This window comes from Protopterus annectens, chromosome 17.part0, assembly GCF_019279795.1.
Source record: "Protopterus annectens isolate FY-2018-M chromosome 17.part0, PAN1.0, whole genome shotgun sequence".
Taxonomy (NCBI): domain Eukaryota; kingdom Metazoa; phylum Chordata; order Ceratodontiformes; family Protopteridae; genus Protopterus; species Protopterus annectens.
In genome coordinates this window covers 583,488,897-583,501,209 of record NC_056751.1, presented here as the reverse complement: position 1 = coordinate 583,501,209, position 12,313 = coordinate 583,488,897, and the positions used below count along the sequence as shown (strand labels likewise).

At 40.6% G+C, this 12,313-nt stretch overlaps 1 protein-coding gene across 1 annotated transcript in view; it reads right to left on the bottom strand.

Moving 5' to 3' along the window:
* ZMAT2 (zinc finger matrin-type 2) overlaps nucleotides 1-10,952 on the bottom strand; it is a 740,808-nt gene extending 729,856 nt beyond the window's left edge. Inside the window, exon 1 of the mRNA XM_044059614.1 lies at nucleotides 10,819-10,952. Within this exon, the coding sequence (XP_043915549.1) occupies nucleotides 10,819-10,822 (4 nt within the window). The 5' untranslated portion in view covers nucleotides 10,823-10,952. The remainder of the gene's footprint in view (nucleotides 1-10,818) is intronic.
* Nucleotides 10,953-12,313: the final 1,361 nt, after the last annotated feature.

Genomic DNA, 12,313 nt, shown 5'->3' with positions numbered 1-12,313 from the left:
TGTATTTCTGCAGTCTCTCACCAGAGAGTCATATCCAAATTTTTGGAGAATTTTTTTTAATGAGGCAAAAATGCGGACAAAAAAAAAATAATAACGGGGATTCTTTTTTCTCCATTTCTTCTGCTGAACAGCACTATTATACTGTACAAGCATAGGAACAAAATTCCCATACACATACTCGGTGCATCAGAAAAGGAGGAAGAATAGAAACAATGCAGAGGAACACTACAGCACCATTACACAAATGCATTAGTTAATAAAAGTAGTGAATGTCTTTGTATAGTAGCAATAACACACTCGTGAGTATGGGTATATGAGGATTTATCCATAGATGGATTTGTTTAATCACTCTGGCTTTGCCCTTGTGATCAAACCACACCAGCGGTAGGTAAAACCTGATACACCCACAAATGGGTTACTGCTTAATTCTAAAGCCTTTAACTGTCTGGACCACAAACAATGGCAACTTCTTAGAAAAGCAGGGATATCAGGTCACCTTATTTTCCTTCTAAGGAATGTATGGGGAACAAAAAGAAACAGATATAATGGAGCATGGAATAACTTATTAGCTCAAGATTAGCAAAGGAGTGCAACAAGGTTGTAGATGGTCACCCGAAATTATTAGGTTTATACAGTGACTATATAACATAAACTGCATGGTTAGATTTAATTACATGACATTAACAAAATACCACTCGAGGGATGAAAGCAAGAAGGTGCTGAAGACCCCGTTAATGAAAGTGAAAGTTAGACCCAAAAGCTGTATTTGTCTTCTGCTTAAAACAAAAAAGAAATAAGATTATGTCACCAAGGCCTATTAAGTCTTTGTAAATAGATGGAAATAAATAAAGACAGTAAAATATAGTTGTGTAAAAATCTTACCATAATAGTAAATATCCTTGCCTTCACTGCTGCGGTATTCATAATTCATGGGATTCCCTGCCATGAAGCCAGTCATCCGGCCAGTTTACCAAAGCCTACAGTTGCTTTAAGTTATGCTGAATGTCACCTAAACACTCCTCATGTAGCATAGGGCATAAAGGTGATGTTCAGGCGTACCATCCTCAGAATTGAAAACCAAGGAGAACTTGCACATCCAGGAAGGAAAAAAGACCAGGGGGTTGGAGGGAGGGAATGAATACTGCAGCAGTGAAGGCAAGAACGTCTACTGTTATGGTAAGATTTTACACAACTGTACTACATCCTTTCATTACTGTAGTGTTCATAATTCATGGGAGAAGGAGTTGAATCCTACACAAATGCACTTTACAAGCACTTACACGAGTGCATGGATAGTGCTATCCTTAACAGAACCAAGATGCTAGCCTCCAAAAAAAGGAGGCCAATCTGGTGGTCTTCTGCCATAAACAAACTCTACAACAAAAGAAAGAAACGGTTGCAAAAGAGAGTAAAATCCCATGACTGGAGGAACTCTCTGGTCAGCCTCAGTAAGAAGCTGAGATCCCTCATAAAATCCTCCAAAGCTAGTTATGAAAACAAAATCGCCACTGATTCTAAAGACAACCACAAAGCATTCTATAGCTATGTCAAGAATCTCAATGGCAACACTAAGATCTGCTCTGAGTTACAGCACAATGACACTAAATATACAGAACCAACTGATATTGCCAACATCCTGGCAGATAGGTTCAGTGCTAACTTTACCCCCCCTCTCACCCCCTAAAAGGGCCCATCTTTATACCGGAAGAATGCCAAGTTCCTGTAATCACAGCTGCACAGGTAAAAACCTCACTCTCCAAAGCCAAGAACACAGCATCCATGGGACCTGACAACATCCCAGGCTGCCTTCTACACAAACTATAGAATGAACTGGCACCCCACCCAAATACCATGTTCAATCACAGCCTCACCTCAGGCTTTGTGCCCATTGAATGGCGCACCACGACGGTTATTCCACTCCACAAAGGGGGGGGGGGCCACAACAGACCCTGGGAACTACTGCCCCATTAGCCTGACGAGCCTGGTCTGCAAGGCCATGGAACGTATCATCATGGAACTCATAAACAAAGACAGTGGAGATCTCCAAACTCTGGATCCCACACAGTTCAGGTTTGCAAAAGACAGATCATGTCTCCTATACCTGATAGACTTCTTTGAAGCAGTCACCAAAGCCACAGATGAGGGTAAGGTGGTTAACACAGCCTATCTAGATCTCGCCAAGGCGTTCAACACCATCCCCAACTCTGGAATTATAGATAAATTCACTAAACTAGGTATAAATCCCTAGGTCACAAGATGGGTTGCCAACTGGCTTACTGACAGAACCCACACTGTGAAAGTAGCAGACTGCAAATCAGACTTCAGACCAGTGAGAAGTGGAGTACCACAGGGTTCAGTTCTGGGTCCTACTTCTCTGAAGTACAGGCTAACACAGAAGGTCTTTGGCTAACTAAATTCGCAGATGACTGCAAACTAGGAGCATAATCGAAACTCTTAATGATGTGGACATCCTACAAAAGGGCCTCACTGAGACAGATGCCTGGTGTCAAAGCCATGGCCTCAAGCTCAATGCAAAAAGTGCATTATCATCCCCTTTGGTAAAAACTCTGTACCCATGAACTACCACATAGGCTGTAGTCTACTTAACACCAAAAATGTGATGAGACCTTGGGACACAGGTGGACAGTAGTCTCTCCTTTGATAATCACATCGCCACAGTGGTCAGGAAATCCTTCTACGTGGCACACCTCATCACAAAAGGTTTTCATCCAGAAAAAGAGAAAAGTCATTGTTCCCCTCTACTCATCATTCATTACACCCATTATAGAGTACAACGCACCTTTTGGTATGTACCTCACAAGACATCTACAACTGGAAAGGCCGCAGAAATACCTCACAAAGAGGATTACTGGCCTCAAACAGATGCCCTACGCAGACAGACTCAAAAAACTCTAGCTTTACTACATTGCATATCGCCTACTCAGGGGCAATCTCTGCCTAACATACAGAGCCATGTCAAAACCCAGAGCTGTTGGATATGCTCCAATTAAAGAAATCCCAATCCCTCTGAACTACGCGCTCTAGGGACCTATACCTTGTCAACACAATAAACAGAACATGCTGGAGGGATAGATTCTTGTCCCAGAGACTTTCCATGCTCTGGAACAGACTACCTATGTCAAACAGAGCTCCTCATTAGCACTCTTCAAGAAAAATCTTGATGATTGGATGGGTAATAAGAAATTCACCCCGGGGATCACTTCTGTGGTTCTGTTTGACAGGGGCACAGGAAAATAATTTTCTTGTGTGGCGAAAGCCAGGGTACCTTTTTGGCTAGGCTTGTATAGGCCCTAAGGCCAATAGCCTAGTACTTACCTATGAACCTATAAGAAACTGGGAGGAGGAAGCAGCACTACAGCCCTCTAAGAAGCCATGAAGAATGCATTAGCAAAACCAGCTCTAGCTCTAAAGATACTATCCAACTTTTAGTGTTTGGTAAAAGGATACACAAGTCCAGTTAGATGCCTCAGGAATATAATTATTGCCTGAGCCCTTGAAAAAAGCACCAGAAGCCGCCACAGCTCAAGCAGAATGAGCCTTTAAAGAAAAATTAAAGTGCTCTCCATGAAAAGTGTAACAAAAAGAAATAGCTCACTTGGAAACAGCCAATCTTAAAGACCTAGGATCCCACTTAAAAAAATTCCATCATCCTAGAAATTGTGCCCCCAAAGGAAATTTCCTCAGGAGTATCTGGACTATTAGATTTCTCTTCCTCAGACCCGTAGTACAAAGGAGAAATAATCTGGCTAGAATAAGTAAGTGATTCTTCATCGGAATCCAAGTCTTCCTCAGAAGAATTCAATTCTCTGGTCCTTTTAGGAGAAGAGGACGACCAAGGAAGAGCAGGAACCGAAACACTCTGAGGAGGTCTTAATGACAGCAAAGCATTAAATAACCCCCGAGTAAAGACCTGCCACTCACTTTGTGGATCCCTAGGAGCAGATGAAACATGTTTAGTTGTCTGTTCCTTTTTTAAGGGGAAATGTCCGTCCTAGAAAATGGAGAAGGCTCTGCCTCAGGATGGCATTCTACAATCATAGTAGGAACTTCTTCCTAAGAAACTGTGGAACCCCCCTAGACCCCTCAGAAACAAACAACTGCAGTTCTCCCTGAATGCCCTAATTGGACACCTGCAAAGCCTTGTCAGACGTGCTGCCCACCAGAACCTCACCGGCCTCCAACCTGGACACAGCAGAGAAATCCAACAACACAGCCAGGCAAGTTTCCAGGTTTGTAACAATCTTGGGAGAAACACCTGGCAGAGGCTGGACAGAGAAAAATTCCAGTCTTACCTTTTTCACCTTCTTCTTCCCCAACAGCTGACTCTCAGGGCAGGAAGCTCCATTCACAGTACCTTTAGCAAGAAGCTTCAGATTCTGGTTCTCAAGATACAATGAAAGGGAAAAAAAAAAAAAAAAACAACTACAAAGGGTTTTCGAGACAAACGTCAGACAAATCGAACAAGACGTATGGCTGTGAGAAGCTCCTAGGCAAAAAAGGCACTTATCGTGGCAGTCTTTATGGGGAATCTTGCCTCCTACACTGACATTTACCCTTCCTGGGGGACATTAACCCTCCAAACAGCACAAAAAAAAAAATCAAGAAAAGAACAAAACCCCCCAACTGGGTACTTATCTGCAATGGTGAGGACTTCAGCAAACAGGAGTAATCACCTGAATTCCAACAAACAGAAAAAAATGGCAAAAAATGGACACAGGCAAACAAACTGACAGCTCAAAACAGCGTTAGGATTGGCAGCAAAGAAGTTCTGTGGATAGTACTCCAGAAGGTCAACTTTATGCACTACGATAAGCGAGAGTATTTAGGTGACGTTCAGCATACAGAACTGGCCCCTTCCTCCATCAATATAGAAAATGAACTACACACATATATCTGTAGGTAGTTTTCAGCAAATAAGTTCATATTAGATGTCACTAAAACTGAGAGTATACTCTTTTGATTGAATAAGAGGCTCAGACTCTATACATTCTAAACATAACCAACTCACATAAAAGTAAATAAATAAAAGTACATACTTGAACCTATTGGACACTTCATTTAAATGTACTCTACACACAGATTACAAAACACAAAGTCACACATCAATTCAAGGGCTGTAACTCTACCTCCAACTACCATACAGTAAAATTTAGAACAGCCCTAGCATTTAAAGCCCACATTCCTAGATTAGAATATGCTCTCACAATAATCACCATAAATTTAAACATACCAAGACTTGGCAAATAGCCATAACAAAATAGGAGAAGCTTCATTACCCTCTCCTGCATGCGATGAACACCATTATTCAACATTCAAAAAAGCAAACTCGCTTCCTTTCATCAACATTCATAAACTCCTCTATAATAATTATTTACCATTCTTCTCAAACTCCACTATACCAACCCTACTTCACTACAATACCAACCCTACTTCACTACATCAGGACTGCTTGTGACAACACACTCACAAAAACTTCATACCAAATACTACCCCATTACATCAGGGTTGTTTATGATAACACACTTACTCTACACAGAAGACGGAATAAAATAAAGGGATTTTATTCTACCTGCTTAAGGAGCATAGCCCTGAAATTTGTGTGTGTGTAACAATCATTGGGGTATTTCAAGCTGCACAAGCTAGTTAGTAATGCATATGCTAAAAAAGAGGTGCTGCAATCTACAAAGGGCCTAATAAGGAAAGAACCAAGAAGAAAAACAATTTCTTTACAGCTGCAAGATATACTATTTGTAATTAACTGAGCAAATTAGCTATGCTTGATACATGGTGAGCAAAGGATAGCTCATGGTCAGCAAATGTGCCTACTTCTGTAATAACTGTCAGTTTTTTTTTTTGGGGGGGGGGGGGTGATACCATTTATGTGCAATGTATTTTGATAGTGGTTTCCAAACGAAACTATGCAAAATGTTTTGGCTTTGAGCCCAAGCCTACAGTCAGTACCCCAGGGGTTGGCAAGGTCAAGCCCTTCTTGGAGGAGGAGTGTCAGAAAGGAAGTCAGTAATGATGCCCGGTTTGAAGCTATCAGCACATTATGTTAGCCACTGGCCTCTGACATCCACTTTTACAACAGAGAAGCAGATGTCAATGAGAATGTGTTAAAGACTTAGCTCTGCGGGGCACCTTTAATAACATTTCATCCTGTAGAAAAGGTACCACCCTCATGGTGTTTGTTTCATCAGTCAGCAAAACAGCTAACTGGCAGATGATAAAGGGGCTCACATTTAAGCAGGGCAGCCAGCCAAAACATATCAGTATGGGCAACTGTACTTTAATGATGTTAATTTCTAAATTCTCATGCATGTACTAATCAATGCTTTAGCATACTAAATCCACTATACTGACCATATTAATTTGAACTAATAGTATTCTTTACAAAATGTGTCCAGGATTGCAGCTGACAATGGTTAATGAACTAGCTCCCCACCACCACAATAAATATAAATAATTTACTAGCAGGGCCAACCTGGTTAGCAAAACATGTCTACAAACATAAATACTTCTCTCGGTAAAGTGCAACATTCTTAACTTCACAGGCTTTCTATTTTTGACAACCCTTTTATCTTGCCTATTTGAGAACGTACACAGAAAGTATATCTATCGATGGCAACAAACTGCAAATTTTATAGTTGCTGCTTTACAGGGCTTGGCTTTCCAATTTGAATGGTGTTTGCATGTTGTTACCATGACATTTAGCATCATCCCACATTCCAAAGATATGCTGGCAAGTGACTTTCATATGCTTAACTCCATGTGTTTGCGAATGTGGCTGTCCTACAATCAACTAGCATTTTTTTTCAGAATGTACACCTCTCAACTGATCCAGATTATTTTTTTTAAAGCTGCCACAGTGCATATATGCTCCACTACTATAACATGAAATCAGACAGCTCCAATTTCTGCTCTGTCATTGTCTCAAGTGGACAGGCAGAGAGATCTCTGGAAGCTCATCACAGTCAAAACAGACCAGAACCAGACATGGCTAAATATACAGTAGTGACTTTAAAAAGCCACAGCAATGGATGACTCATACTACTCCACCTCTACTTTCACGCATAGTGCTCTTTCATTATCATGACAGATACAGTCCAACCCATGGAGTGCCACACATTTAGCTTTGTACTTGAAATTTGCTTAACTGTTCCCCGCTGAGCATGTTTTGGAACCGTGCTTGGTTTTTAGATTGCCGACGAGTGGAACCTTTCATCAGCAGCCTTTTCAGTGGTTTGGTTGGTGTAGACATGAGGTTTTCTCTTTATTACAATATCTATTTCACCTCCCTTCATCTTTTTGACAAAGAAGACAGCTCCAACAACTGGCTGATTTTCCAACAGTGATGACACTATATATCGAGGGCTGAATGGGTTATCTTTATTGATGCTGGCAATGTACAGAAGCATTCTGGGCTGCAATTTGTGGTGCCTGAAGCTGCCGGCATTTTAGTGATGCACTATCTTTAATATTGTTTACTTCCATCTGCTGTGAGACCGCCTTGGTGTATAGAATCTGAAGAGAGGGTCCTTTTAGGTGACCTGGACATTGTTTAGAATAATTAAGAATTTTGAATAGTTGTTTTTAGATGGTGTGGCTCTTAGTTTGCATTTTGCATGCACAAATATATGAAATTTATAATTTTCTAATATGTACTGCACAGACTATCTGGCACTCTGAAAACGTTTAAAAGGTTTCCTGTTCTGCTGAACATTTTGGTTTATATTACACTTTGAATTGAGGGCTGCGGTTAGCTGTGTCACCTCACAGCAAGAGGTTCGATTACTCCAGTTCAATTCTTGGCTGAGGTGCCTACTGTGTGGAGTCTGCATGTCCTCCTTGTGGTCGTGTAGGTTTCCTCTGGGTAGTCCGGTTTCCTCTCACATTCCAATGACTTGAAGGTGGTGGACTGGACACTCTAAATTAGCAATATGTGCAAGTGATTGGTATGGATAAACTACCACTGCAGGGCTACCCACCTGGCGGTGTAAACCTTGGCTCGAGATGATGGTCACTGTTGGAAGTTGTCCCCCAAACCCATGTGCAAAAATGGAAAAAAGGGATCATGGATGGGTGGATTTGAGAAAAGAAGCAGAATAGTGATTTGTTGTTTATTATTAGATGCTCATCTGTGAGAATGTCCTCTGCAAACTTAATTTACTTTTTTTTCCCTTGTTAGTTTTACATCAATCTATACTACTTGTTCAGTTATTAAGTGCCATGGCATTTTTTTTTAAATGTATAACAACTTAGCATGTGATACTATTATGGTAACAGTGTAGGTCTGAAGGTTATTTTCAGGAGCGAGTATATTCAGTGCATTTTAAAAGAAAACATGGCAGGGAAGTTTACCAGATATCCACAAACAGCTGTCAAAGGTGTGTACACATGGCGGCGCTACAGAATCCTGAAAGCCCAAAATCCTGGAAACACACAGGATACCAACACAACTATATTCTAGCACAAGTACATACAGAAACATATTACCATTCAACTATATGCAGGGGGCAAGCCCCCCGGTGCACTCAGCTACTTAAATATAACAACTCCGAGATTGCACCCAAGTGCAATCTCGGAGTGGTTATATTTAAGTAGCTGAGGGTGTGGGGGCACAGCCCCCCCCATATGGGGGTGCAGGGGGGCTTGCCCCCCCCCACTTATACTTGGAGAAGAGTAATATGGTTTGTGTTTTGTTTGTTTCTCTATGTACTTGTGCTGGAATACAGTAAGTGTTGGTATCCTGTGTGTTTTCAGGATTTTGAACTTTCAGGACTCTGTAGCGCTCCCATACACATACAAATGTGCAGTGTGTGCTAGCAGAATACTTATTAAGCCACCTTTCAGCCTATTCCCAGCTTAAATTTTATTTAATTTGCAGTGAAGAGGGTGCAAACCACAGTAGAAATCCTAATTTTACAGCTCATGCCCCCCTCCAAGTGTAAATTTACCCATTACACCCATTCCCTCCACTGTGCTAACTCACATAAAACAATTTTGAGTGCAATTTTGGATCATCTGCTTTTACTACTCATGACCCCTCTATGTAGGAAAGTCCTCATTTCAGCAGTTGTGTCATGAAAAAATAAACAAATAAAACAAAGACAGCAAAAGGTTTGAGATTTCAGACCAAGAAATATTTTCCAACATTAATCTAACTTGCAAAAATCAAGTATTTGTTGTTGTGTCTTTCGGCTTATCCCAGGAGTCGCCACAGCGCAACTCCGGTCCGCTAATGTTTGGTAGTGGATTTTTACATGCCGAGTTACCAGCCCTGATGCACAACCTTCAACGAAGGCACGCCCATTCACACATGCCTCCACACAGAAGATGCTGCTGAGACTCGAACGCTACGTCTTGCTGTGAGGCTCGAACGCGACAACGTCTTGCTGTGAGGCAACAATGCTACCGCAGCACCACTCAAATAGAAAATGATGTGAAACAATACAGACAGCTAAAATTCTACATAAAGAAGTTTTTAGTTTGTTAACAAAATGAAGTCCAGTCTTTTGATTTGGTTGTGGGTACACTGCGTCCTGCAAAACCTCACATTTCTATAAAAATATCCCACTTGGGGCAAGAGAAAAATTGGAAACACTACATTCTACAAATTTAACAGTTAACAGACTGTGTAGCATTTCTTTCCAATTCCTGCCTTGGCACTACCACCTAGCAGGCGATGCTCCATCCTATCATAACCATGAATACGCAAAACAAGCATGAAAAAGGGGGCTACAAAAGATTTGTAACAAGAAAATACACCTTCATTTCAGACTCAACGGTTCGAAGCTCCGTCTGGGCTCCCAATGTGAAACAATGCCTTCCAGAATACTGTCATTAGCGAGAATTCATACCTCTCAAGTGTACCTCATTACGAGGAACGTACCTCACTTGGGTTCTTAAAAAGTTCACGTTCCTCAAAGTTCCACATTGAAAGAGTCTGTCACACACTCAGCGTTAGGAATTTTTTTTAAGTGAAATCCGTGGTAAATAGAAATAAATCATATTAATTAATTAAATGGTCTTCTTTATAAGTAAAACCAGCATACTTAACCATCCTAAGGCCTTCCTAGTTGAAGTTAATAAGCCATTAGTATGTGTTCCACATTTTGCCCATTTGTTCCACATTATGAAGATAATGGAACACTGGAGATGGAAGATCGAGAGCTATGAGCGAGAATTAAAACTCAGACTTACACTTTTATTACCAGGAGTCTTTGCTGAAGATAGTAATAAAAGTTATGATCAGTAAGAAATAAACAAACATTACACAGAGCTGAGGTAAATTAATAAGAATAGTTACATTATAACAAAAGTTATGCAGACATGCCACACACAACGAATACATAAACTGCCACGGTGGGTGAATATATAAAGTAATAAGAAACCAGACGTACAGTAATAATTTAATCCTGAGATTAGCTTTGTTACGAACAGCAATCAGACGGGGATAAACCTACAACCCAGGCACAAGAAATAGTGCAGCTGTTAAAAGAGCAGTCCAGAGCTTCTGTCACTTTGAATAACTGCTGTCACAGTAACGCGGCGGTTCTGTGTGTATGCATAAAAAGCTATAATAACTAACTACTCTTCAAATTAGGTGACAGAACAACCCCCGAATAAAGGAGCCCAAAGAAATGAATATATTAGTCAGTGCAAACCAATGATACAAACTAAAGCAATAATCTTGTGCTAACCGCACAGACATGTAGACATTGCATTTAAAGGTCTAAACTGGTAAATATAAACCTCGGTAATCCACTTATACAACAAAATAACTCTAAAACTTACCCATATTTCTCTTTACTATCCTGAATTCTATTGTAATTTCAAAACTATAAACTACCGTGTAAACCGGAAATAATAGTGCTTTAAACCACCGGATGTTGTCCGTTGTCTAATCGATCCGAAACAATCTGAAGTGAAGTTGTGATTTATGCGGAAGCTGAAGAAGCATAAACTAAAACGTGGATAATTTACAGCATAACATGGAAGTTGTGGATCAAACTACTTCAGGAAAGGGAACTGACATAACTCAAGTGCATCTCATTACGAAGAACGTTCCTCATTTGGAGGCTTAAAAAGTCAATGTGCCGCGAAGTTCTACATTGAATGGGTCTGTCACACGCTCACACTTTCAGTGTTAGCAGTTTTTTAATCTTATATCCATGGTAAAAAATAAATGAATCATATTGATCCATTAAAATAAGTATTATGTAGGTAAAACATTCAAATTTAACCATCCTATTAGCTTCTTATTTGAAGTCGTTAGTAAATGTCCCATCATAATTCTCAACTTCGTAGCACAAAAAATCTAGACAAACCTAAAAAATAAACTTTTAAATATTGCTCTTATAAACTTAGACGATTGCTAGAATAAAAAGGTATCGTGTTACCATGCGTTATCTGAAAGGTATGAAGTCTGAAACTGCTGTCTTTATATGGTGAATTCAGTCCTCACTGATTTGCCCCCAAATTCCAGAAAATCACAAATTTTATGAGGAGCAGACTAAAAATATGAGCAAAAGTCTGGAATTCTGCAAAAATCTGGACAGTGGAGAGGTATGTGTTCCACATTTTGCTCATTAGTTCCACATTATGAGAGGCACCTCATTTTGGAGATGGAAGGTTGAGAGGTATAGGTTCATAGGTAGGTACTAGGCTATCTGCCCGAGGGCATTTATAATCTTGCCAGAGTGAGCTGGCTTTCGCCACCCCATTGATTAATTAACTGATCCTCTGTCAAGCAGAGCCAATGAAGTGATCCAAGGGGTGTATTTTTTGTTACCCATCCACTCGTCAAGGTTTCTCTTGAAGACTGTTAGTGAGGGGCCCTGCCTGATGTAATTTGGAATTTTGTTCCAAAGCATAGGGAGTCTCTGTGACAGAACTCTATCCCTCCAGCATGTTCTGTTTATTGTTGTGGCGAGGTTTAGCTCACTAGAGCGTGTGGCTCACAGTGACTTGGATTTCTTTAGGTGGAGTATGTCCATCAATTCTGTGTTGGACATAGCTTTGTAAGTCAGGCAGAGATCACCTCTTAGTAAGTGATATGCCACTGACTACAGCCGGAGTTTTTTCAGTCGGGCTGCATAGGACATATGTTTGAGACCAGTAATCCTCTTGGTGAGATACTTTTGTGGTCTTTCCAGCTGTTGGAAGTGTCTTGTGAGGTACATCCCAAATGGGGCATTGTACTCTATGATGGGTATAATGAGTGACGAGTAGAGGGGCACTATAACCTCTTTATTTCTAGATGCGAACCCTTTAGTAAATAGATGGGCCA